Here is a 26,245-nt window from a genome sequence, read left to right as displayed (position 1 = left end):
GAGATCCAGGCAGCCAACAAACATATGAAGATATGTTCATGATCACTAGCCATTATACAGATGCAAATCAAAGCAACAATGAGATATCATTTCACACCAGCAACAACAGCAAAGATCAACAACAACAACTACTGTAACAGAGACACTACAGGGGGAGAGAAAGGAATAGCCAGAAACACCACCATAGAAAGCTTGTAAGTCTGTCTTCTGCCTATAACTGATTGTAATACCTAAAATGGGGCTAGAAATTGCCCAGGGAAGGAGGCTTCCTGTGGAGCCTTTGCACTGTATAAGACCATAGGTAGAACCCAGATACCATTCCAGAATTTTTTGAGATGGGAAATTTCTACTTGAAAGGACAAATAGACCAACCTGGAGTGGCTAGAAGAACAGAAGATACTTCTTGAAAGAAAGACCAGGAAAAATAAAAAAACAATAAGGGCAGTCCAGTTGACCACCACAAGAACAAGCAAGTTGTTTGCCAGGGGAGCCATCAGGGCAAGCAGCCGGGTCCCCTCAGGGCAAACCCTCTTCCAAGACTGAGACTCAAAGGGAATACAAGAGCAGGCATATAGTCTTGCCGGTGACCACACTGGCCTACTGATAAGGGTAAATGGGAGGGGGGTGGGGGGGAATAACAATGAAGTTATGAGCTAAGTCCGATCACATTCAACAGACTCCTGTCAACCTGGATTGAGACTTGGTTGGCCAGCAGTATGGCAAAACCTGGGGACTTCTGGACTCAGGGACAGGAACATGGCCACAGAGGACTAGAGCAGAGAGTGAAGCCTCCAGCTGATATGAAGTGAGGGAAGATGCACAAGAACACCCATATGTGCAGATAACCCCCACTTGACTTGGCTTCAATGGCTGAATAATCAGAACTCTACTAGAGGAAGAAAGAAGAGTAAAAAAGATTAATCTGCTACAATTTGATGAACTCGTCCTATACTTATGGATGTAGTATCTCAAAACTGGGAATGAATTTTTACAGAAAGGATTATTCCCACCTCCTCTGTATACAGGGTTGACATGGATGGGTAACTTAGGCATTGGCTACCCAAATTGGGGGACTACAAAGGCACAAAGTGACTGGTTTACAAATTTTCAAGAGGGACCCTAGTTTCAGAGGGCATGGGGGAAGGGCAGAACCTCCACTGAGTGGTTTTCAACCTGTCTGGATGGGGCTGGTAAAAGGAAATGGGGATAAGACTCTTGTGGTTCAATAGTGAATAACTGCTATCAGGACTGATTGTGAGTGTTGCAAATGTAAAGGTAGATGTTTTGTAACAAAGGGAGGGGAGTGGCTGATCTTACAGTCCAAGAGCAGAGGACCCTGGGACCATCAAGAGAGAAGAGCAGAGTATGGGACCCTATCCAGAGAAGCAGTGACACCGGAGATGGATGCAAAGACAATGATGTTGAGAGATGGAGCGGCTGGCGATCCTGGACTCAGGGAGGGAGAGGGGCTGTGTGCTTACCGCCAGGGGTCTGGCTTGTGGGGTGTGCCCTTTGGTTGTTTAAATGGTTTTATATTCCTGAGTGTTTTGGTGTACATCCAGAAAAAAATAGAGGGAATGGAAGCAAATGTTGTTGAATGATGATACACGGAGTGTTGAGAACTGGCCTCGACATGAGAGTTTGGTTCATGAAGTAGGGAGATCTGGCGGCAACAGAGATAGAGAAAGAATACACACAAAGACGCAACGAGAGAGACAAGAAGACACCCTGAAACTAGAGTGGATGCGAAACTGGCGGGCAGACCCTGGACTACAGGCATCATGACCCCTGCAGGCAGTAAATGCACAGCCCTGCAGGCAGTAACACACAGCCAGCCCTGCAAGCTGTAACGCATGCCCTGCAAGCTGTAACGCATGTAGGCTTCGGTCTGCGCCTCCATTTTATTTTGGGGAGGAACGTTACACAAAGGAAGGTGGGGTTTATTAAGACAGGGTACAGAAGTGAAATGTGATTAATCGTTCAAAACAGGACACAATGATTTACAGGAATCAAATTCTAAAACATACATCACAAATTGTCTTGATAATCTAACATCCTTAATTTTCCAGAAATTCAAGCAAATTGTTATATGGTACTTTTCAGGTTTGAATCCCAAGACAGCAACTTGGTTTCTCAAGCCTAATTAACATACCTATAGCACCTAATCTTGAATGGGAAAAGGTGAAAAGGATTGGGAGGAGTCCCGCTGTGTCGGCTGCCTGGTGGAGGCTTGTAGGAGGAAGGACGCCTAGCTTGATGGTTTGCACCTGGGGGCGATCCGGGAAGGCTGGCAACTGTTATTCTTTAGACAAAACCCTGGAATTCGCCAATCCACTTTGGGCGAATTCCTTGGGAGAAACTTGTTTTTGGAACCTTTACAGCCTCAGCTTTAGGAGCAGTTTTTGTTTTAATATTTGTCCATGGGTATCAAGGGCTCATGTGTTAAGTTAATATCAAACATAACTGAATAGTTTGATAAAGAAAAGCCATGTTTGCCAGGTGGCCAGAGTTTTTTCCTCAGAGAGATTTGTTCCCAGAACCTTAAGCACTGCGAACACAGTGGAGACATTAAGAGAGGCACATAAGAAACTATTTTCTCAGAAGCTACAATTACTGGAGTTAGAAGCATAGAATGAATTAATAGGACTAAAGAAAATTATACAGAGCTAGCCCAACAGTGAGTTTGTAAAAACCAATGAACCCGGGACGTCCGGAGGTTACTTCCTTGAGCCCTCAGGGTCTCTGGCCAGCAAGTCTGAGTGCAGCCACATGCTGGATTTTCGTCCATGACACCGGTCCTCAACATCTGAGTACCTGCGGTCTGCAACAACGGAGGGGATTGTAATCATTGCAATGAAACGAAATACAATAGGATGAATGTAAAGCTGATGTTCTCCCATGTAAATTTTCACCCAATTCACAATAAAAACTTGAAAAAAAAAATCCTCATTACTGCATCAATAAACAATACCCATATAAATGGAGAAAAAAATTGAAAGTGTCAAAGACTTCATTTTCCTAGGATCGACCATCAATACTCATGGAAGTAGCAATCAAGAAATCAAATGTTGTATTGAATTAAGCAAATCTGCTGCACAAGATCTTTTTAAAGTGTTGGAGAGCAAAGATGTCAGTTTGAGGACAAAGTTGTGCCTGGCCCAAGCCATGGTATTTTTAGTAATCTCATATGCATGCAAGAGCTGGACAGTGAATAAGAAAGCCTGTAGAATTGATGCATTTGAGTTATGATGGTAGAGGAGACTATTGAAAGGACTGCTCAAAGAACAAACAGATCTGTATGGAGGAAGAACAGCCAGAGTGCTTCTTGGAAGCAAAGGTGGTCAGTTTTGTCTCTTATACTTGGAACATTGTATTAAGAGGGACCAGTCCCTGGATAGGGATATCATGTTTGGTAAAGTGGAGGGTCGGAGAAAAAGAGGAAGACCCCCAACAAGATGGATTGGCACAGCGGCAGCAGCAATGGGGTCAGGCATAGCAACAATTGTGAGGTTGGCCCAGGACTGGGCAGTGTTTTGTTCTGTTGTGCATAGGGTCACTGTGAGTCAGTACTGACTCGATGGCTCCTAACAACAACAATTTATTTGCTTAAGAGTCTTTTTCACTTTTCAAATGGAGATTTCCTTATTATACAGATTTCTATCAATCCTTTTATGATCTTTGTTAGGTCATTCTTTGTTGACATTTTCTTCCACAACAAAGACTCTGGTTTTCTGGGTGGAATCCTGAGTGGATTTCTCTTTTACTGATCATTAACTTTCAAATTTTCTTTCTTTATAATTAAAAAAAAACCAAAAGCACTTCTGCATTTCCTCCTCTCCATCCTAAGGCTTATGCTTCACCACAGGGATCATTGCTTCCTTAATTCTACCAACTTACCTTTACTCTCATCTTCCCATAGATTTCTTTCAAGAAGCCAAATGACAATATAAAGGGAATGCCAATAGAGAAGAAAGAGATTGTGTTCTTCCACTTAAAGCAAAATAATTTTCAAGGCAAATGTAGGAGGTATAGATTTTTTAGAAAATAAAAAGTTGGGAAACTTCTGCTGTTCTTTATGATCTAAAGCCATAGAGGAAAGTAGCTGATGCAATTAAACTTTATGACACTTAAGTTGTAAAATGACGTATGAATGCTTTCCCTTCTGCTCTCAGTGTCTCTATTCTGAATGAAGGAGTGAGACTAGATCAGAGATTTCCATGGGTCTCAGGTTGTAAGTGGTGGGATTTATAAATGACTTGGGGCGGGGTCTCTGAGCCCTCTAGACTCCACTCGGGCTTCAAGGATAGCAGTTCAGAAGGAGTTTGCATGCTTCCTGCCATTTCTCAGTGCCTAGACTAGTGCCTGGAACATAGCAGATGCTCAAGAGATACTTGCTGAATGAGTGACACCATTTTACAGACTGGAATTTTTTGTAAGGTTTATTTTATGGGAGAAATAATTATCATATAGCGGTAATACTTTATCTAATAAAATCAATGCAATAAAGCCCCATCCAATTGGGTGCAGTCTGTGAGGAGAGCAGGGACACATGAACTCTGCCTCACCACCCCAAATGTCCTAAATATGCAAGGTGGCTATATAAAACAGATGCATAACACAGCTTGTTGCTAAGAGACAGAAACTGAAAGTCAGGATTCAGATTTATGAACCATGATTGGTCAAGCTTTCTGGCATTGATTGTGAGCTAATGGAGTCTCCCCAGAATTGATTCCACTATAAAGTTAACAGAGTTTTAAGAAATTATACTAGCTGGGAAATCCATCTTAAAAGGAATCTATGTTTGTTCAACTACTAAGGCAATTGCCAGGTCCCATACCAGGCATCAGGAATCAGATTGTAAAAGAGAATACTCCTCTACACCCAGTTCAGGGTAAGGGTGGAAGATTCAATAATCAAAGGAGTTCTTCCCCATAATCATGATGAGGAATGAGATTGACTTTCCGTATAACTCCCCCATCCACAGGGAGAAGCATTTGGATGCTTTCTGTCCAGCATGATATTCATATTCCTTTCATTTCTCTTTCCACCAAAAAAAGAGTTTCTAGTGTAGTTATTCTGTGTTTATCTATTACTTTTTTTTGCTGATTTTGTTGAGCAAATAACCCAAGAAGCTGGAATATAACAATAAGGAAGTATCAGGACTGGAGAAAGACTCATTAACAACCATTTCTTGTTGAAAACCAAGAGGATGTGAAGCACTTACTGATGAAGACAAAGACCTCAATATAGAGAAAACAAGAATCCTCACAAGTAGACAATAAGCAACATCATGATAAATGGAGACAGGACTGAAATTATTAAGGATTTAATTTTATTTGGATTCACAATCAATATTCAGTCAAGAAATCAAAGGTTGTTTTTTGTTTTGTTTTGTTTTTTTTTTTTATTGGGCAAATCTGCTGCCAAAGAGCTCTTACAAATGTTGTTGTTGTTGTTAAAGAACAAAAATATCGCTTTGTGGTCTAGTGTGCACCTGACCCATACCATTATATTTTTAAAGCTACGCAATGAATAAGGATGTCCAAAGAAGAATTGATGCATTTGAATAATGGTGTTTGTGAAGACTACTGAATGTACACCATGGACTGACTGCCAGAAGAGCAAACAAATCAGTTTTGGAAGAAGTATAGCCAGAATGTTCCTAAGAAGGGAAGGTAGTGAAACTTCATTTCGTGTACTTTGGCAGTCCCTGGAGCAATCAGTCCCTGGAGAAGGACATTATGCTTGGTAAAACAGTTAGTTAAAAAAGAGGAAGACCAAGAAATGGATTGACTCAGTAGGTACAACATAGCAATGGTTGTGAGGATGGAAGAGGGCCCAACACTGTTTCGTTCTGTTGTCCTCACAGGTTGCTAGAGTCAGAACCAACTCAATGGCAACAGATTTGTGTATTTTTGGTATGTTGAGGGTGCTTCATTTTTCATTTAGTCCTAGTTCCTGCTATTGTGAGAAGTCATGCTTGAACTTAGTCAGTAATGCACATAATGGAGAAAAGCTAAATTGGACTGGACTGTGATTTTTAAATTGTTTTTCTCTAGAAAAGGAGGTAAAATTGCCAGTTAAGTAGATACATTCTTGGAATTATGTATCTTGGATAAAAAGTACATGTGCATGCTAGGAAATCAAAGGGTGAGTTATAGGGAGTGTGGGTTGTTTTTGTTATCCCGGGATCTCCTCACCCTAGATCAGCCATTAACTCCTCTCTCCTTTTAGTGAATAAATCTCTACGTCCCATTCCTGGGATTGCTGATACAACTAGTGACCTTGTAGAAATAGTGACTGGTTCAAGGAGTGCACATGGACCAATAACATTCCTTTTTTCAATTGTTATATGAACTCTGGAAGAAAGAAACCTACCCCTTTAACTGAGATTTCAGTACCACAGTGTCTGGGACTAAGATTTTAGTGGCCACTTTCCCCACTTGAAGGAAAGTGATTAAGATTATTTAGCTGGCTGACTCTCCACATACCTTATGCAGGATTAAATGAGAATGACATAGAAAGAGAAGCAGTTTATGACTCTGGCAACTTCTGTTCTAGTAAAGCAAATATTGGCCGTGTCTTTCTGCATGTTCCTGTATGTCTAGATATCAGGGTGCGCTGCAACCTCAGTTCTCTTGTAGGTCCCAGAAAGTCATCAATTTTTAGTTTCATTGTTTTTTCTTATCAGAACTTAAGTGATGACTTACAAGTTCTTTTTTGTGTCATAGCTAAGACTGGAAGTCACAGGTGAATTACTGTTGACAAGTTGCTTTAATGTCCACTAACTCTTACTCCCCTTCCTTTGTTAACAGTAATAGGAAGGAAAGATGAGTGGCTACAACCTTCACACTGTGCCAATGACTGGTTGGATCCCTGGTAATCAGTCTCTGGTGGACAAAGTCAAATGTTGCTGCTCAGTTCAACACTGTCCTTACTGGGTACAGACTAAGACACAATCAAACTCTTAAATTCCCTTGGCACTTATCAAGTGACATTACTTGGTAATGAGTCAAAAAACTCCTTTACTGATGATCTGTCTGAGATTACCAAAACTCACTCCCCTTTCACTGCAGTCTTTAATTAGGTCAAGTTTTCTAGTTTTGTTGTTATAGTATTGTACGGTCCAAGGCTTCTAAAAAACAAAAAGAATGTATCACAGATCACAAAAAGGCTAATGACCTGAATATTTTAACTTTGTGACTGCTAAAGTAAGATATCTATGACCTGAGAGAATTTAGAGAAAGTTTGCTGCCTGGATGCCTTGAATGATCTGAACTATCAACCACACTCCAGGGTGTATTCAGCCCATAAAACCATGCAAGTGTCCCATTCACGATGCATTCAAACACTTTACAGGATGGGTGCTTGGAGTGGGGAGGTCAAACTACTGCGGACATATTTGGGAATGGGGAAGGTGAAATCAAACTGAAATTTTCGGCAGTTGAACTGCAGCCTTAATCCTCCTCTTGCTATTTAACTACAGTGATTGATTTGAAACTCCTTCAGTGTGTGTTTTTTAACCATGATAATATCAGTAAGTCAAAACCTTGTGTGCCTTGGAGAAAGGTATAAGACAAAACAAATACTAATTTTTCCCCAAATCTTTTGTGGTTATGTTGGCTGGTATTAACACATTCTTTGGTTTCTCTGTATGAATGCAAGAAGAATTTGAAAGAACATGTAGAAGAACCATTATTTTTATGTTTCAGCTCTCATTCTACACATCCCAGTCTTTTTTAAAGGGTTGATTTTAAGCATTTTTAAAGGGATTTGTGTGTATATGTATCACTTACATAAGAAAGAAGGTTGAAATGCAAAACTACCAGGAACAGTTTCATGGTTTTGTAACTGTATTACACACTAGCACATTTCACGTAGAGAAGAAAAATATGGCTCAGATTTCTTTATTTGCCACATAGTGAAAAGTTGAATTATACTCATGATGATAGTAATCTGAACTATCATGAAGCTTACAAAGCCCAGTTCTGGTTCACTATGCTGTGAGCAGCTGTCCTAAGTGAGAAAATGAGAGTTATCTACCAGCATCCCTTTAATCTCAAACTAGAAAGTGAATCAGATGAGAACTTGTTTGTCCCTCTAATGTAGTAACTGAACACTTTTGTGGGTTATAATGGTGACTTATGAATAGATTTTATATTCTTGGTGTGCTGCTCAGTAATTGTACCATACCTAACTGTTGAAGCTTCTGCCTGCCTTTCTGTTAGGCCAGACACTAGAGTGGGGTTTGAGATCAAGGTTGTGAAACAGTGATGACTTGGATTGAGTTCAAGGCTTCTTTTCTATAAGTGTCTTTACCAAAACAAGAGAAGGATGCAGGTGGTTGGGGTTGGACGGGACTCCCTATTTTGTCTGTGTTTTTTTGCCATGGGGACATACTTACTGTTGGTTGTCTTGGCTGTATGGGAGAAATGAGATACCCACCAGATCAGCAAACCACAGACTTTCTGCCTCATATACTCACAGTTGCGTTCCTACCAAGAAAAGCCTTAAAAGATATAAAGCAACAGTTCTACTACTTAAAACTAATACAGATTCTAGATCTTGACATTTTTGTTGTGCCAGGTCATTGCTATTTAACTGCACGTGTTCTGCTCAGTCCAAGACTTTCTCATGTATGCTCACTTGGAGACTTTCAGTAGACCGAACCAAACATGGCCTATCATAACCAGTCACATCAGACACAAAGTTGTCACAAGAAAGAGTTTGGTTGACTCCTCTCAAATACTCAAGTTCTATCCAAGCATCCATTTTTGTTTCCAGTACTTGATAATGTCTAGCTTCCAGTCTTGGCCTGTTATGGCAACTCCTCTAGTGAGCTCATTTTAAGTACTTAGGAAGTGGTGGTGGTTATGTGCCATGGTGTTGGTTCCTACTCATAGTGACCCTGGATTTCTGAGGACAGGAAGCAGAAAGCATCATCTTTCTCCTGTAGAACAGCTGGTAATTTAGAATTGCTGACCTTAAGGTTAGCAGCCCGACTCGTAACCACTACGCTACCAGAGTTCTTGTTCCTTAATGTGATTAGAATCAGAATGTCTTTATTAAAGTCTTGTCACTTGCTCCAGATAAACTTGTAGGCCATCTCCATACAAAAGTTGACTGGTCTTCCCTTGGGTATTTGAGATATTTTGTTCACTCTTTCAAAATCTTCTTGACTTCATCCAGCACTGTGGAGGCTTTGATAACTGGACAGCTTATTATGTGGGGCCTGGACGAAGTACCTCTCAATTTTTTGCTCTGGGGTTCCTCTGATGTTTCATCATGCAGATCCCAAGAACCTGCTCAGTACTCACATTTGTTCAACCTAGAAATGAAAGGAAAGCGTGAGGATGCTCTTGACTAATGGGGGCAGTTGTTATTGATAAATGCCTCTGTATTGTGTTCTTAGATAGATGGTGAGTTATATTCATACGGGTCTTTAAAAAGTCTTGGTAAGATCAGATACAAATTGTTTATCGTCAACTCAGTAGCCCTTCGTCATGCTTGCTTTCCTTCTGTCTCTATTTTATTCTCCTGCTGCATGAGGTCATATTCAGAAAGAAGTCCCTGCAAGCAAGGCCTTACTTCAGGCTCTGTTTTCTGGAAAATCCAAGCTAAGTTACATAGATGCAAATTGAGTTTTTTAAGTCTCATGCAAAGATGTAAGTTTTACGACTTCTGTATCATCTATCTTCTGGAAAGTAAGGATTTCCTTTTAACTTCATTGAGAACACTTTTGGAAATCTGAAAGAAATAGCATATGAGAGGTGGTCAAAAGGAAATAACCTTGACAGGAATAAATTAAGGGATATGGTGACTGTATCTGGATCAAGGGAAACAGATGGCACATTCAAATCAGAATAATTTGAGGATGGCCTATAGACAAAAGGATTCGTTCCAAAGGTGTGAGTAGGTGTAGGGAAACTGTAAGAGGAGAGTAGGAACCCAGGGTTAGCAGCTGACAGACTTTAGGCTAAAGTTACCAAATAAAATGATTGATCCCCTGGATTTTTACCCAAAATTTGAATTTTCAGTAAGCAATGAATAATCTTTTAATATAAATATGCCCCAAATATTGCATGGGACATATTTATACTTAAAAGTTCATTGTTTATCTAAAATTCAGATTTAACTTATCGTTGTAGTTTTGTATTTGCTAAACCTGCTATTCCTATCTTAGGCTCAAAGGAAAAGGAGAAGATAAAGAGATCTTGTAAAGATCGAGTTACGTGGAACAGGCTGCCTAGGGAGTTGTGAGCTTCTGTCTAGGGATGCAGACAATTCAAGGCAACCTCCCAGGGGGATCCCAGGGAGTAAGTACTGTGATCTCAGGCTATGTTCTTCCTTCCATCTTCTGCTAGTGCTCCAAATGGCTGAATCCAACCCTAAGCCAAATGGCAGGGGATCCTGCTGACAAAGGCCACCAGGTCAGCCTCTTAAGGCAGGGAGCAGGGTGGAGAGCATGGTGAAAGACTCTTAAAAGACAAATAAGGGATACTCAGAACAGTTATCACTTTTCCTCTGCCCAAAGGTAAATCTGCAAGCTTTATCTCTGAGCCAAGTGAAATCACAGCATGTAGCACACCTTGTTAAGTGCCTTTGAGTCAGTTCCAACTCATACCAACCCTATATAGAGTTTCTGAGGAGTGGCCGGTGTATTTAAACCATGACTTTGTGGTTAGGAGTCCAGTGTTACCCTATAGGGTCACGCCAGGACCATTATAACTATTTTTCCTTCTCAACTACTTTCATTATTCTTTTACCCTTGTCTCAATGCTTCCAGAGTTTTCGATTTCCATGCCTTTCTTTATAAAAGCATTGAGTCTTTTGGAAGTGGTAGATGGATATGAATAAAATGAAAATAATATTCATTTTACAGCTGTTCTGCAGTGGAGAGGTGTGTCCAGTATCATAATTTTTGCAGGTCCTATTGATCCTTGATTTTTAAAAATGTTATTGCTTTATAACTTACATATTTTAGCTGTGGATAATAAACCCTAGCAGGTCTACAGCATTTGTAAGTGACATGTTACTGCAAAGCATTTGAAAACTCTCCTGCTTAAAATGACCTCTATCATCTACAGTTTCCCCTGGATGGAACATATGGTAGGCATCTTCATGCCATGGTTGAGACCATTGCCAAAATGTCCATTCTCTAAATAGGAAACTTCATTTCTTCTTTAGACTTTCTAGTCTTTTCTTTATTGCTGTCACTGTCACTGGCATTTGGCTTTTAAAAAGAAGTTTGAGTTGTTTTGTGAAGAAATGGTTTGAAGAAACAATAGTTTAGTCATGCCATGAACATTTTATTGCAGATGCAGAGTGAGTACAGGAGAGCAGAGCAGTGCTAAGAAGCAGAGGCCAGACTCCTAGACTAGCCAAATGACACATTCTTTCACAGAGGGCATGATTCAAATTCATGCTTCAGGAAACTTAAAAATTGATACATGCTGAGGAACTTCCCAGGTCACTTTCCAATTATTGAAACTAAAGCAAAAGCAGATGAGCATATCAGCACATGTCTAAAAACAAGATAAAATTTCTGAGACAAATGACCTAGAGGTAGACCTGGACTCCATTCTGGAAGGAGGACAGGCTTTGGAAATGCCTGAGAAAGAATTCAGAAAAATGGTTATAAAATGTTTCAAAACACTTTATAATGCAGTTGAGAAAAATAAGGAAGCAGTCAGGAAAGTGCTACTGGAACAATCAAATAAGATAGATAAAGAATTGGAAACAATCCCAAACCTACAGAACGAGGTCCAAATGATCAATAATAGAATATCAGAAATAGACAATACTCTGAAAGGGCAAAGGAGTAGAATCGATGAGATGGAAGGCAGAATCAATGATCTGGAAGACAAATCTCTCAATACCACTAAGATAGACGAGAAAACAGAAAAAATAGTATTAAAAAATCTGAAAAAGGTCAAAGATTCATGTTGAACAACATGAAGAGGAATAACATAAGAATTATCAGCATTCCAGAACAAGAAGAATCACACAAGTCCACAGAGGAAATAGTTGAAGAATTGCTGGAAGGAAATTTCTCTAACATCCTGAAAAGTGAAAAGATAAGCATTCAAGAAGCTCAATGAACTCCAAGAAGGATAGACCCCAAAAGAAAATCACCAAGACATATAATCAAGCTCTCCAAAATCAAAGATAAGGAGACACTCCTGAAAGCAACTAGGGAAAACAGAAGTGTTACATACAAAGGCAAGCAAGTCAGATTAAGCTTGGATCACTCAGCAGAAACCATGCAAGCAAGAAGGCAATGGGGAGACACGTAAAATCCTGAAAGAAAAAAATTGCCAACCAAGAATCCTTTATCCAGCAAAGCTATCAATAAAATACAATAGTGTAATCAAAATATTCCAGGATAAACAGAGGCTAAGGGATTTTTCCAAAGCTAACCCTGAACTACAAAACATCCTAATGGGAATTCTGTGGACTGAGAACAAACAAGAACAGATAACAACCAGAGATTAACATATGTGGCAGCACCTCCCAGAACTATTCAACAGAAGGAAGAGTCTAGAACAGAACAAACTCAGAGAATCTGGGAGGTCAGTCTATAATCAAAACAATTACAATATAAAAGAAGGTAAACACGTAGGAACAGAGATCTAGATGGTGAGAAGGCCGGGTAGATTACAGGATAAAATAGACTGTACTGTTTGGAGGGAAAAGTTAATGGACTATAATGTAATCTCAAAGAAAATCAACACTTCACAACATACCAAGAAAATGGAAATCCAAGAAGAACATGGAAACATTAAAATTATGAGGAAACTCACAAGAAAGAACACAAAAAGCATGAACTCAACAAAGGAAGACACACAGAACAAAGAAAACAAAAACACCACAAAAAAACAAACATAATGGCAGCAATTAATCCATACCTATCGATAATTGTGGTGCTGTGGGTTAATGCGCCAGACTGCAAAACCATTTGAACTGCAAGATCGGCGGTTCAAGCTCACCAGCTGCTCTTTGGAAACCCTATACAGGGTTACTATGGGTTGATATTGACTCAACGGCACTTAACAACAACAGCAACATTGATAATTACACTGAATGTAAATGGATTAAATGCACCCATTAAGAGACAGAGGGTGGCAGAATGGATAAAAAAAACAAGATCCTTCAATATGCTGTCTGCAAGAGACACATCTCACACACCAAAGACAAAAACAGATTAAAAGTCAAAGATGGAAAAAAATATACCAAGCTAATTGCAATTAAAAATGAACAGGAGTGGCAGTACTAATCTCTGATAAAATAAACTTTAAGGCAAAAATTAGCATAATAGATAAACATGGACATTATGTCATGATTAAGGGGAAAATTGAACAAGATGACAGAACCATAATAAATATGTTTCCAATAAAGAGCTCTAAAAAATATAAAGCAAACTCTAATAGATTTGAAGAAAGAAATAGACAAATCTACAATTTGTGGGTGACTTTAATACACTGCTTTCAAAAATGGATAGAACAACCAGAAAGAAACTTGATAAAGACACAGAAGAACTAAACAACACAGTCAGCCAACTGGCCCTCATAGATGTGTACAGAGCATTCAAATAACAACAGCACAATACACATTCTTTTCCAGTGCACATGGAACATTCTCCAGAATAGTACATGTCTTAGGCCACAAAACAAATCTCCATAAATTTACAAATATCAAAATACTAAAAAGCATCTTCTCAGACCACAATGCTACCAAATTAGAAATCAACAATAGGAAGACCAAGGAAATAAAGTCAAATACATGGAAACTGAATAACACCCTGCTGAAAAGTGACTGGGTAGTAGAAGAAATTAAACATGAACTCATAAAGATCCTAGAAACACCCCAACTTCCCAGTGATCAACAAAGAATTCCCCCCACCCCCCCTTTAGTATGGGTTCTTTTTCATAGTCTTTTACAGTAGTGGTCCTATGCAATATTTCTCCTTTTGTGACTGACTAATTTCATGCAACATAATCTCTTCAAGGTTTGTATTCTTTCACCATACTCATTCAATCTGTATGTTGAACAAATAATTTGAGAAGCTGATTGTTTGAAGAAAAACATGGTATTAGTATAGGAGGAAAACTTATTAACAAACTGCAACATGCAGATGATACAACCTTCCTTGCTGAAAGCAAAGAGGACTTAAAATTTTTACTGATAAACATCAAAGACCACAGACATCGATATGGGTTGCACTTCAAAGTAAAGAAAACAAAAACCCTTTCCACTGGACCATTAAATAGCATCCATATAAATGGAGAAAAGATTGAAGTTGTCAACCACTTCATTTTGCTTGGCTCAACCATAAGCACTCATGAAAGTAGCAGTCAAGAAATCAAAGAATATATTGCATTGGGCAAATCTGCTGCACAAGACCTCTTTAAAGTGCTCAAGAGCAAAGAAATCAGTTTGGGGACTGAGGTGCACCTGACCTATTCCATGGCATTTTGAATAATCTCATATGCATAGGAAAGTTGGACAGTGAATAATGAAGACCACAGAAGAATTCATGTGTTTGAGCTATGGTGTTGGAGGAGAACATTTAAAATACCATGGACTACCAAAAGAACAAATGGAAGATTTGCAGCCAGAAGGCTCTTTGGAAACCAGGATGGCTAGACTTCGTCTCTCATACTTTGGACATATTGTCAGGAGGAACCAGTCCCTGAAGAAGGATATCATGTTTGGTAAAATGGAGGGTCAGAGAAAAAGAGGAAGACCCTCAATGAGATGAATTGACACAGTGGCAGAAGCAATGGGCACAAATGTAGGAATGATTGTGAGGCTGGGTGGGCAGGACCAGTCAGTGTTGTGCGTAGGGTCGCTATGAGTCGGCACCAAATCGATGGCACTTGCCAATAACAACAACCCTATTTGCATCAATTGGCTAAAATTGAGTACTAAGGCTGCAATCTACTCCCATGGTTTCATGTAGCCATTGCAGTGGCTAGGAGCTTGTCGTCTATTCTAGATAACAATTCCCTTAGTGAAAAATAAGTGGTGTTCTGTACAAGGAGAAATGGGGGAATGTATATAGGGGATGGCAACCAGAATTCTGTGCTACAGTGTGGGGCTGGATTTGAATGCATGTACTCTGAATCTAGAGGAATTCCCACTTTTTTTGTCATTATACCATATTCCCTCTTGGTGACGTAGTGAGGTCTCTTTCATGTTTTCAGTGTCTTCCATACTGGTCATAAGCATTGAAAGGGTGTGGACAGTGATAAAGGCTAACACCTCAGGAGAATTAGAGTTCTGACCAGTGACCAGTGAGTTTGCAGTAAGGTCTGGGATATAAGAAGGTGAGAAGCTAAGCATGTGCTTCAATTAGGGCCTCAAAAGGGCCTACCTGGATATGTCTTTGCAGAAAAATTTAAACCTCAAGTTCCTTGGACCTCAAAGAAGGTGAACATAATGAAGTCCTATCATTTTTCCCTCATCATTTATAGTAATCATTTCCTTAAATAAATTTATTCTCAAAGAAAATATAAGATGAAGAAATTTCACAAAACTCATGCTGGTAATGGTAATGAAACTTATATCAGCAAAAAGCATGTTTGATTAATTATATACATGCATGATTTTTCTCTTATACCATCTGTTTAGAAGATGAAAAAATGTATTCTGCTGGTAGTTTGGCATAAAGTATATTTATAGAAAAATTTTATTTATAGTCTGCCTGTGAATTTTGAGCCTGCCATGAGAGAGTTAGGTATGCTAAAATGTTCAAATATTAATGCCAGCAGCATTCTTATCATTAAAACATGAAAGTTAAAATGTTTTCATATTCAGTTCATATTTGGGAATCTGTGCTGCAGACTGAGCAGTCTATTTGGAACTAGGTTTAAAAAAATATTAGACTAGAATTTGATAGTCTTGGCTAATCTCTGTGATTGATGATATCTAAATGATTCTGGTTTGTCAAATTTATTTTTTGACTATCCAGCATTAAGAAAAACAAGTCTTATCTCAGAAAACATTTCTACAGAATGGGAAACATCTAATCACTTATTTCTAGCAATGAAGAGACAGCATTATAGAAACTCCAAAGTCCTCAGGTCAACAAGAAAAGCTGGTGGACTTGTGATGTTGGATGATGTTAGTCATGCTGCTTGAACAGGTTAGAAGGTGAGAGTTGATTGAAGAATAACACCACATTCTCTTTAAAAAAGAAAAACAAAAAGAACACCAAACCCATTGTCACATCTGTATTGTTTTTGTTCTTTGGTGCCACTAAGTCAATTCCAAGTGAGCCCATGTGAATGGTAGAACTGAGCCATAGAGGCTTCTTGGGTATAATCTTTATAGAAACAGATCGCTGACTCCTTCTCCCATAGAGTCACTGTGTGGATTTGCCAACTTTTTGGTTAGCAGCAAAGTGCTTCATCAATGCCCCAGTGGTATTCCTTGACACATTCTTATCCACACACATATTGCTAAAGTTAAAATTCCAATTGTATTTGATAGTATTTTACATCTCAGAGATACCCATGTGAGCCAATGAGCCTCTTGAGGTGAAAGAAAAACACTCATGTTTTTGTGGATTTCACAGTAAACAGATGGAACAGTTAGACTCTGGAGATACTTGGAAGGTAGTTGTCTGCTCTTCTTGGCTACCTGCCTCAAGCACGAGTGATACAGAGTAAAACTATCCTCAAGTAGCCTTTTCATGTTCTCTACTGATTTTATGATCTCTGTTGGAGCCCTGGAATGGCACTGCAGTATTAATGGGCCGGACTGCAAAGTTGGTGGTTCAAGCTCACCAATCGATCCTCAGAAACCCTATACAGGGTTGCTATGAGTCAGAACCAACATGATAGTACTCAACAACACAACTGATTTGAAGGAATCCTGGTGTGGTGCTGTAGGATATGTTCAAACCCACCAGCTGCTCCTTGGAAATCCTATACAGAGTCACTTTGACTCGGAGCCAACTCAACAGCACTTAACAACTGATTTGTAATATGTTATATTAGCCCACCCCATCCTTTGTGACACAGTGGGTAAGTGCTTGTAATCAGCAGGTTCGAACACACTAGCATGTGCACAGGAGAACGATGCTTAATAGTCTGCTTCTATGAAGATTCTCAGTCTTGGAAACCCTATGAGAGCAGTTCTACTCTGTTCTACTGGTGCCTATGAGTTGGAATTCAGTTTTACCACAGCAGGGTTTTTGTTGTTATTTTAATGGATATGCTAACCTACAGGATGAGTTAGATCTGCATAAAGTCAACTAATGCAAACGGAGATGTGAGAGGTCAAATAGAACAACTGAACATTTCTTGTTATCCACAAAGTCAAAGCCCAAAGGACAAAGGATACATTAACAAATAACAATATGAGGAAAATAAGTTTTATGCTGTATCAAACCCAATCATTCTTAAACAGAAAATTTAAGGCATTCTGGGTCTTAAAAAAATGCCCTTTACTAGAAAATGGAATACCTTAATCATGAAAAATTTCTTCATAAGAACCCTAAACGGTATTAAGGTATTAATAATCAATATTTTGTCTCATTTGCACATACAGTTACCATTCACAATTCTTCAGATGTTGGCAAAGTCTTGATAGCAAAGGACATTCTCAAACATTAAAGGTGTTCCTTGTGGTCCTGTGAGAAATGGAGACAAAGATAGGAGTGCTATAGAAATTTGCAAAGACGCTCATATAATTCTCTGTAGCAGAACCCATGAGCCCATGTTGACTTGACTCAGTGAAAGCTCTGGGAAACATTTTGATCCTCAGATACTAAACCTCCTAATGTGTGAACGCCTGCCCATGGCTTCAGTCAGCTCAGGCTCAGGGTAAGTCTTTGTTTCACTTGCTGAAACATTTATAAAAGAAACACAACATGGAATGATCATAATGATTATCTGTTGAGTACAACTGCATTCCAGGCCCTGATGAACATTTGACAAACATGATCTCCTTTGAATCCTTGTTGTTGTTGTTTAGTGCCTTGGAGTTGGTTCTGACTCATGGTGACCCTGTATAGGATTTCAGAGGAGCAGCTGTTAGGTTTGAACTGCAGATCTTGTGGTTCACAGTCCAGTGCACATCCTTACAACTCTATAAGGGATGCTTTTTAGGAGAATTTTTGGTCAAAAACAGGAAGAGATTCCTTTCAGGTCCCAAGCTCTGTGACATCACAACTACTGGGGATGAAGAATGTGCAGATGGCAACCCCTGATACTGTCAAGGGGGTTGACACCAAAATGACCCTCGGGTCTTCAGCAGGGGCAGGGGAGAATCAAGGCAGTGACAGTGATGTCACTAGAACTAATGTCACCTGTCACTCAATGCGGTAACCGGTCACGTCACTCTTGCCTCCCACTTCTGTCACACTCATGCAGGATTTCTGCAAGTGGGCCCTGGAGGTCGCCATTAGGCAGAGAGAAGGGTCTCTACCTTGACCAATGGGAAAGTGGAGGAGCTGCGAATAGGCACCTGGGGAGGGGTGGGGGTTCTGGACACTCTACCCACTGTAGGGCCCCGGGCGAGTTAGCTGGCTTGCCCTACAAGAGGGTGATGGGGGGGGGGACATGAAGGGGTGGAGTAGGAAGGTGGGGTTTGGGGGATAGGGGTGGGGAGGTGGCGAGATGGGGGGTAGATAGGCTGTGCAGTGACACCATGAGTTATTTACAAATCTAGTGACGCCACTGCCCAAGCTATCAGATAAAAACATTTGTTTTATATAACAGTGAACAGAGCTTCAGATTGAGATCGATATCTCAGAGTCAGAAGGGTGTTTTTCAGCAAACTCCCATTACTTCTGAGTCACGATCACATTACATATTTATCAGATGTCACCTGACCTGGGTTTTCAGCTCTTCTTAAGAGTTGAAGTGTTCCAAAGCTCTGAATAGAGATAATTGCCTGTCGCTGCCACCACAAGGGAATCCTGGTGTGGCGCTGCAGGATAATGCATTGGACTGCTCTTCGGAAACCCGATACAGGGTGGCTGAGTCGGAACCGACTCCACAGCACACAGCCACCAGCCACAGGGTATATAAAAGAAGTACATACTAATAGGATGTAGTAACAATATACTTGTTAAGTGATGCCAAGTCGGTTCCAAATCATAGCAACCCTGTATAGGGTTTCTGAGGAGCAGCTGGTGAGTTCGAACTGCTGGACTTGTGGTTTGCGTGGTCCAGTGCTGATCCTACAGTGTCACACCAGGAGTCCAATAGGAGTTAAAGCAGCAGTTCTAATAACAATCATCATCATCATCCTAACACATTATAATTTAATTTTAATTTTTATGTAATTTCATCATTTACCTAAAGAGTAAATTTCCGAATATAACATGTTGATTATCTAATCTTTGGTTAATGTGGTCATTATCCCTTGGTTAGAACAACTGTTTTTGTTTGTTTTCTCACTTTTATTAATGAGGTGAAATTCACATAACATAAAATTCGTCATTTTAACGTGAACAGCTCAGTGCATTTAATGCATACACAGTGTTGTATAAACACCAACTGTATCTGGTTCTAGAACATGTTCTATAGAATTATTTTGTCATGTTGCTAAAGAGCAGAATACATATATTTTCTTCTGTAATGTCAGTTACTGGGTTAAATGAGTAGTAACAGAGTAGTATGAAATGAACACTTTCAGAAAATTAACAGTTATAATTGTTGTTAGTACTCATCCAGTCAGTTGTGACTCATAGCCACCCTATGCACAACAGAAGGAAACACCGACCAGTCTCATGGTATCATCACAGTTGATGATACATTTGAGTCCATTGTTTTTACGAATGTCAACACATCTCTTTGGGGGTCTTCGTCTTTTTAGCTGTTCCTCCATTTTCCCAAGCATGATGTTCTTCTCCAGGGACTGGCACATCTTGGAAACCTGATTAGTCCATGAGTGACACTGTCACTTCATTTTGGGTTCTAAGGAATATCCTGGCTGCAGTACTTCTGAGAAGATTTGTTTGTTCTTCTGGCAGTCTATAGTACTTTTTTTTTTTTAAGTTTTTATTGTGAATTGAGTGATAGTTTACATGGGAAGACATCAGTTTTACACTCATCGTTTCATTGCAATGATTACAATCTCCTCTGTGCATCATCATTCAACAATATTTGTTGAATGATTTTTGGGGGATGTACACAAAAGCACTCAGGAATATATAATAATTTAAACAACCAAAGGGCACATTCTGCAAGCCTGCCTCCTGGCCACCAGCACCTGATTGCCAGCACACAGCCTTTCTCTTTCCAGGAGTCTAGAGGTTTTAGCTGTTCTATCTCTCTATGGGCCCATTTCTACCTCCATCTCTGGTGTCATTGCTTCTCTGGAGAGGGTCCCACATTCCACTTGTGCTCTTCTCCCTTGATGGTTCTAGGGTCCTCTGTTCCTGGACTGTACATTTAACTACTCCCCATTTTTTGCTACAAAACTTCTATCTTTACAGCTGTGACAGTCACAGTTAGTCATGATAACAATTATTCACTATTGAACCACAAGAATCATATTCCTATCTCCTTTCACCAGAGCTATCTAGACAAGATGAAAAAGTATTCAGTGGGGATTCTACCTCCCTGCAACACTGTTAAACTAAACTCCCTCTTGAAAACTTGTATGCCAGTCACTTCTTGCCTTTATAGCCCCCCCCCCCCCATTTAAGGTTGTTGTTGTTGTTAAGTGTCGTCGAGTTGATTCCGACCCATAGCGACCCTGTATAGGGTTTCCAAGGAGCAGCTGGTGAGCTTGAACCACTGACTTTGCAGTTCAAACAACTTTGCAGTCTGACTCATTAGCCCACAATGCCATACCAGGACTCCCCATTTAAGGTAGCCAATGTTTAAGTTGTCCATCCTTATCAACCCTGTATACAGAGGGGATAGGATTGATACTTGATGTGAAGACTCCTTCCTTCTTAGTTGGTATTTAGAGCTACTACATCCATAAGTGTAGATCAAGTTCATCAAATTGTAGCAATTTACATTTGTTTTCTGTATCAAAAATTGTTTGTTTTTAAAATCTTCCTCTAGTCGAGGTCTGATCTTCAAGCCATCGAAGCTAGGTTGAATGAATACTACCTACAAGTTTGGGCGTTCTTGTTCTCATTTCATATCAGCTGGACGCTTTGCTCTCAGCTCTAGCTTTTCATAGTTATGTCCTTGCCCATGGGCTCGGGAGTCCCCAGGTCTCACCACACTTCAGACCAACCAGCCCTTCCTCTTCTCTCTCTTCTCTCCAGATTGACGGGAGTCTATGGACTATGGTTGAACTCGGCCCATATCTTCATTGCTGCCTTTCTCCCTCTTCCACTCACCAGTAGACCAACGTGGTCGCTGGCAAGCTTACATGCCTGCTCCTGTGTTCCCTTTGAGTTTCAGTCTTAGAGGGGGAGTTGTCCTGAAGGGACTTGATTACTTGCCTTGATGGCTCCCTGTGGGAACAACTTGCTTATTCTTGTAGTAGCCAATCTGACTGTCGTTTTTGTTTTTGACTTCTTGCTAGTCTTTCTTTCAAGAAGTATCTTCTGTTTCTCTAGCTGCTCCAGGCTGGTCTGCTTGTCCTTTCAAGTGGGAATGTCCCACCTCAGAAGGTTCTGTCACATAGAAAGTAGTTAAAAAACCCTGACCTGTGTTCACAGGATTACCCCAAGAAGATACTTTTACCACCCACACTTCAAAGAGGAGGAAGTAAGGCCCAGAGAAGTTAAGGAACTTGACTGGAATTTATATCATTAGGAAGTGGCAGAAAATGGAATTAGAATTCAGGTTCCAACCAAACCAGTTGCCATGATGTCTACTTAGATAAGTGGTAAGTCCCTGTGTGTCAGAGTAGAACTGTTCTCCATAAACGGACTTTTCAGAACTGGATTGCCAGGTCTTTCTTCCAAGGTACCTCTGTGAGGACTCAAACTCCTACCTTAAACCTAGATCCCTGATCTACCAAGTATCCTGTTTCTTGGAAGACAACATGTTTGCATTTTCATTTTGACCAGTCCCAAGGTAGTAATGGAGTCCTGGTGTGGTGCCGTAGGATAAGTGCTGGGACTTGAGGTTGGTTTGAAGTTCAAGGTCAATGGTTCAAACTCACCAGCTGCTCCAGTAAAACCCTATACATGATTGCCATGAGTCTGAACAACTCGACAGCACTTGACAACAACAAAGGTGGTAGTACTAGATTAAATAAGAGATGAGAAGCATACATCAGTGACTGTAAGTCCCCAATTGTGCTAAGAGATCATGTAAAGAGTTAACTCTATAATGCAAGTATCAGACTGCAACCACAGAGAAGAATGTGTTGTTGACACTCCATTGGAATGGGCTGAGTACAATGCTCTGATTGTTATTTGTTGTTGATAAGTGCCATTGAGTAGGTTACAGCTCATAGAGATCATGTTCAGGGTGAGCTTGAACCATCGACTCCAAGGAGTGGCAGGTGAGTTTGAACTATCAACCTTTTAGTGCAAACCTACCTTGTGGTCAAGTGCTTATCTTACAGTGCCACACCAGGACTGCTCTGATAGTCTTCTATATTTTCTGGAGTTGTTCATTTGACTTGATTTTTTTTTTTTTTTCCAAGCTAATCCTCGGAAACCCTGTACAGGGTTGCTATGGGTCGGAACCGACTCGACGGCACTTAACAACAACAACACAACAATTCCTAAATGGATGTTTTAATTTGGGTGTCAGGAGTGAAGTTCCTAGTCAAACATATTATTTATCCCAGATTAAAAAAATATATTCTCTAAATCTATATTCCCAGGATTAGACAGAAAACTAGACTAAATTCTAAGAGTTACAAGACCCATGATCAGAGTTGTCAGAAGTGAAAAACAAGGAAAGAGTAAACTTACTGAATGTGCATGGTTAGATTCAACTGGAGGATGAGGAGAGCAAGGAGGGAAAGATAGATGGAGAGCTTTTAAAATTTGTGATCCATTGTATCACAGTGACAGAGTGGATTTAATAATAATAAAAAATCCTTCAAGCTCAAGGACAAAAAGACAAACAATCCAATTTAAAAATGGGCAAAGGACCTGAATTTCTCTAAAGAAGATATATAAATGGTCAATAAACACATGAAAAGATTGTCAGATAGTAGACATCATTGTTGTTAACTACCGTGGAGTTGGTTCCGACTCATAGAGACCCTGCACAGGGTTTCCAAGACTGTAAATCTTTATGGGAGCAGAAAGCCTCATCTTCTTCCCGTGGAACAGCTGGTAGTTTTGAACTGCCGACCTTGAGGTTAGCAGCCTGTAACAACTACGCTACCAGAGCTCCTTAGTAGACATCATTAGTCATTTGTTATTGTTGTTAAGCGCTGTGGAGTGAGTTCCAACTCATAGTGACCCTTATAAAGTTTCCAGTAAGCAGCGTGTGGGTTTAAAACACCAACCAGTACTTATTCTATGGCGTCACACCAGGTGAATGAAAATAAAAACCCCACGAGATACTTCACATCCGCTGTTGTTGTTGTTATGTGTCATGAAGTCATTTCCAACTCATAGCGACCCTGTACAGGGTTTCTGAGGCTGTAAATCTTTATGGAAAGCAGAAAGCCTCATCTTTCTCCTGCGGAACAGCTGATAGTTTCGAACTGCTGACCTTGAGGTTTGCAGCCCGATTCGTAACCACTTTGATACCAGAGCTCCTTTCACACCTACTAGGGAATGGCTATTATAAGAAAAATAGAAAATAGTCAGTGTTGGCTAGAGGATGTAGAGAAATTGGAACAATCATGCATTACCGGTGGGGAAACTATGTGGCAACGTCTTAACAAGTTTTGCGCAGTCAGTGCACTACATTGAGCTCTATAGAGACAGCGCCCGGACAGGCAGAGCCAGATGGCACTGGACAGACTCTGCCTCGAGGATGGAAAAAAAAAGAAAAGAAAAAAACAACTAAACATGGGCAAGAGAGATCTTAAGAAACCAAGCAGCAAAATGTCATCTTATGCATTTTTGTGTAAACTGCCGGGAGGAGCACAAAAAGAAGCACATGGAAGCTTCAGTTAACTTCTCAGAATTTTCCAGTAAAGTACTCACTGTGGTGGAAGATCGTGTCTGCTAAAAAGAAAGGAAAATTTGAATACATGACAAAGGTGGTCAAAGCCCATTTTGAAAAAGAAATGAAAAGGTAATATCCTGCCTAAAGAGGAGGCAAAAAAAGAAGTTCAAGGATACCAATGTACTCCAGAGGCCGCTCGGCCTTCTTGTTTTATTAGGAGTATCGCCCCCAAATCAAAGGCTAGCATCCCATCTATCCATTGGTGATGCTGCAAAGAAACTGGGGGAGATGTGGAATAATACTGCTGCTGACGACAAGCAGCCTTATGAGACGAGGTCGTTAAATTGAAGGAGAAATAAGAAAAGGATATCGCTGCCTACCGTCTAAAGGAAAAAAGGGAGTCTGAGAAAAGCAAGAAAAAGAAGGTAGAAGATGAAGATGAAGATGAGGACGACGAAGAGGATGAAGATGAGGAAGATGATGACGAATAAATTGGTTCTAGAGCAATTTTTTCCCCCTTGTGGAGCTGTGGGTTAATGCACTGGACTGCAAAGTTAGTTTGAACCCCCAAGGTCGGCAGTTTAAGCTCACCACCCGCTCCTGGAAAACCTATGCAGGATTGCTATGGGTCAGAATCGACTTGACTGCACTTAGTAGCAACAACAAATAAAACATTAACACAACTCACTCCTTTTAAAGAAAAAAAAAATCGAAATGTAAAGAAAAAAAAAGTTAACACAAAATTATCATATGGTCCGGCAATTCCTCTCCTAGGTATGTACCCCAAATACCCCAAAACAGAAATTCAAACACGTATTTGCACAACAGTATTGCAGCACTATTTATAATGGCCAAAAAGTAGAAACAACTCCAATTCCTATCAACAGAGGACTGTTATATATACATAATACAATTCAATATAAAGAGAAATGAAGTTCTGATGCATACTACGACACGGATGAACCCTTAAAACACTACACTAACCAAAATAAGTCAGTGACAAAAATCAAATTTTGTATGTCACTTATGTGAACTATATAAAATACATAAATGTTTCTGTCCCTATAGAAACCATAGTTTATCAGTGGTTTATCACCAGGCACTGGTAATGAAGGCTTGGGCTTGGGAGTTAGTGCTTAAAGGGTAATGAGTCTTTCATTGTTGTTGTTGTTAAATGCCATTGAGTTGATTCCAACTCTTAGTGACCCTGCATAGGTTTCCAAGGGTGGGTTTGAACTTCTGACCTGGAGGTTTACCATCCAGTTAACTCTATTATCTATAACTATAATCTATCTACCTATCTATGGAGTCCTGGTGTGGCATTATGGGTTAATGCTCCAGACTGCAAAGCCCTTTGACCTGCAAGGTCCGTGGTTCAAATTTACCAGAAGTTCCGCAGAAACACTATGGGTTGGAACTGACTTCATGGCACTTAACAACAACATATACATTTACTACAATATTTTTTTTAAATGTATTCTTCTTGATGAATTATATGAAAGTAAAGAAGGAAATGCTTCATCAAAATGACATTACCTTGGAAAATATACTGTGATTTACAAGCAGGAGCAAAGCAGGCTGTGTTTATAAAGAGCATTGTATGTGGAAAGTCTGAGCACAAGACAAAATGTGTGCTGGAAAAAAATACAAAAAGATTGTTGGTCACATCCCAGGTAGAAGCAAATTGTCCTTTGTGATAGACTGCACTTGTTCAGATGATTACCTAAATATTCTTTTCTTGATTTCCAACACTTTCCTAGAATAATTTCTTTTCCTCCACCTTCTTCCTTTTTTCCTCAAGAGGGCACCAACACCCTATCCCTAGAAAGGGTGTTAGGATGTGTAAGTTTCACACTATATGCTAAAAACATTCTTTACAGGAAAGAATCTGGTTATAGAGCAATAAACCAATAACGAGACTTCCTAGTTTAGTTTCAAATATCTTTAAAAACAAATTGCATTTTGTTTAAACCCAGACTGATTATTAAACAAAAAAATCTGGTGTATTTGGAAGTGGAACGCTGTGAGACTGTGTTCATGGTCTCTCCAAACTGGAGAGACAATTGTGCATTCAGAATCACAGGCTATGTTTCTTAAGTCTTGGTGGGAGTATGAAAAGCAAGAGAGACCTTACATTGAGCATAGGGCTGGTATACAAATCAGCAAGAACATATTAGCTATAAACAGTCTTTGTTAAAACCCAGGCAACAGACATGTTTCAGGTATGTTAAAGAAGG

The 26,245-nt window shown here is 39.9% G+C and overlaps 1 protein-coding gene across 1 annotated transcript in view; it reads left to right on the top strand.

Annotated features, from left to right (window-relative positions):
- ICOS (inducible T-cell co-stimulator) overlaps positions 1–24,499 on the top strand; it is a 95,123-nt gene extending 70,624 nt beyond the window's left edge. Inside the window, exon 5 of the mRNA XM_006862022.1 lies at positions 24,398–24,499. Coding sequence (XP_006862084.1) covers positions 24,398–24,499 — 102 coding nt within the window. The remainder of the gene's footprint in view (positions 1–24,397) is intronic.
- The last annotated feature ends 1,746 nt before the right edge of the window (positions 24,500–26,245 follow it).

Source organism: Chrysochloris asiatica, unplaced genomic scaffold, assembly GCF_000296735.1.
Source record: "Chrysochloris asiatica unplaced genomic scaffold, ChrAsi1.0 scaffold00045, whole genome shotgun sequence".
In the NCBI taxonomy this organism is placed as follows: Eukaryota; Metazoa; Chordata; class Mammalia; order Afrosoricida; family Chrysochloridae; genus Chrysochloris; species Chrysochloris asiatica.
The sequence above is the reverse complement of the archived record's forward strand: the minus strand, read 5'-3'. Positions and strand labels throughout refer to the sequence as shown.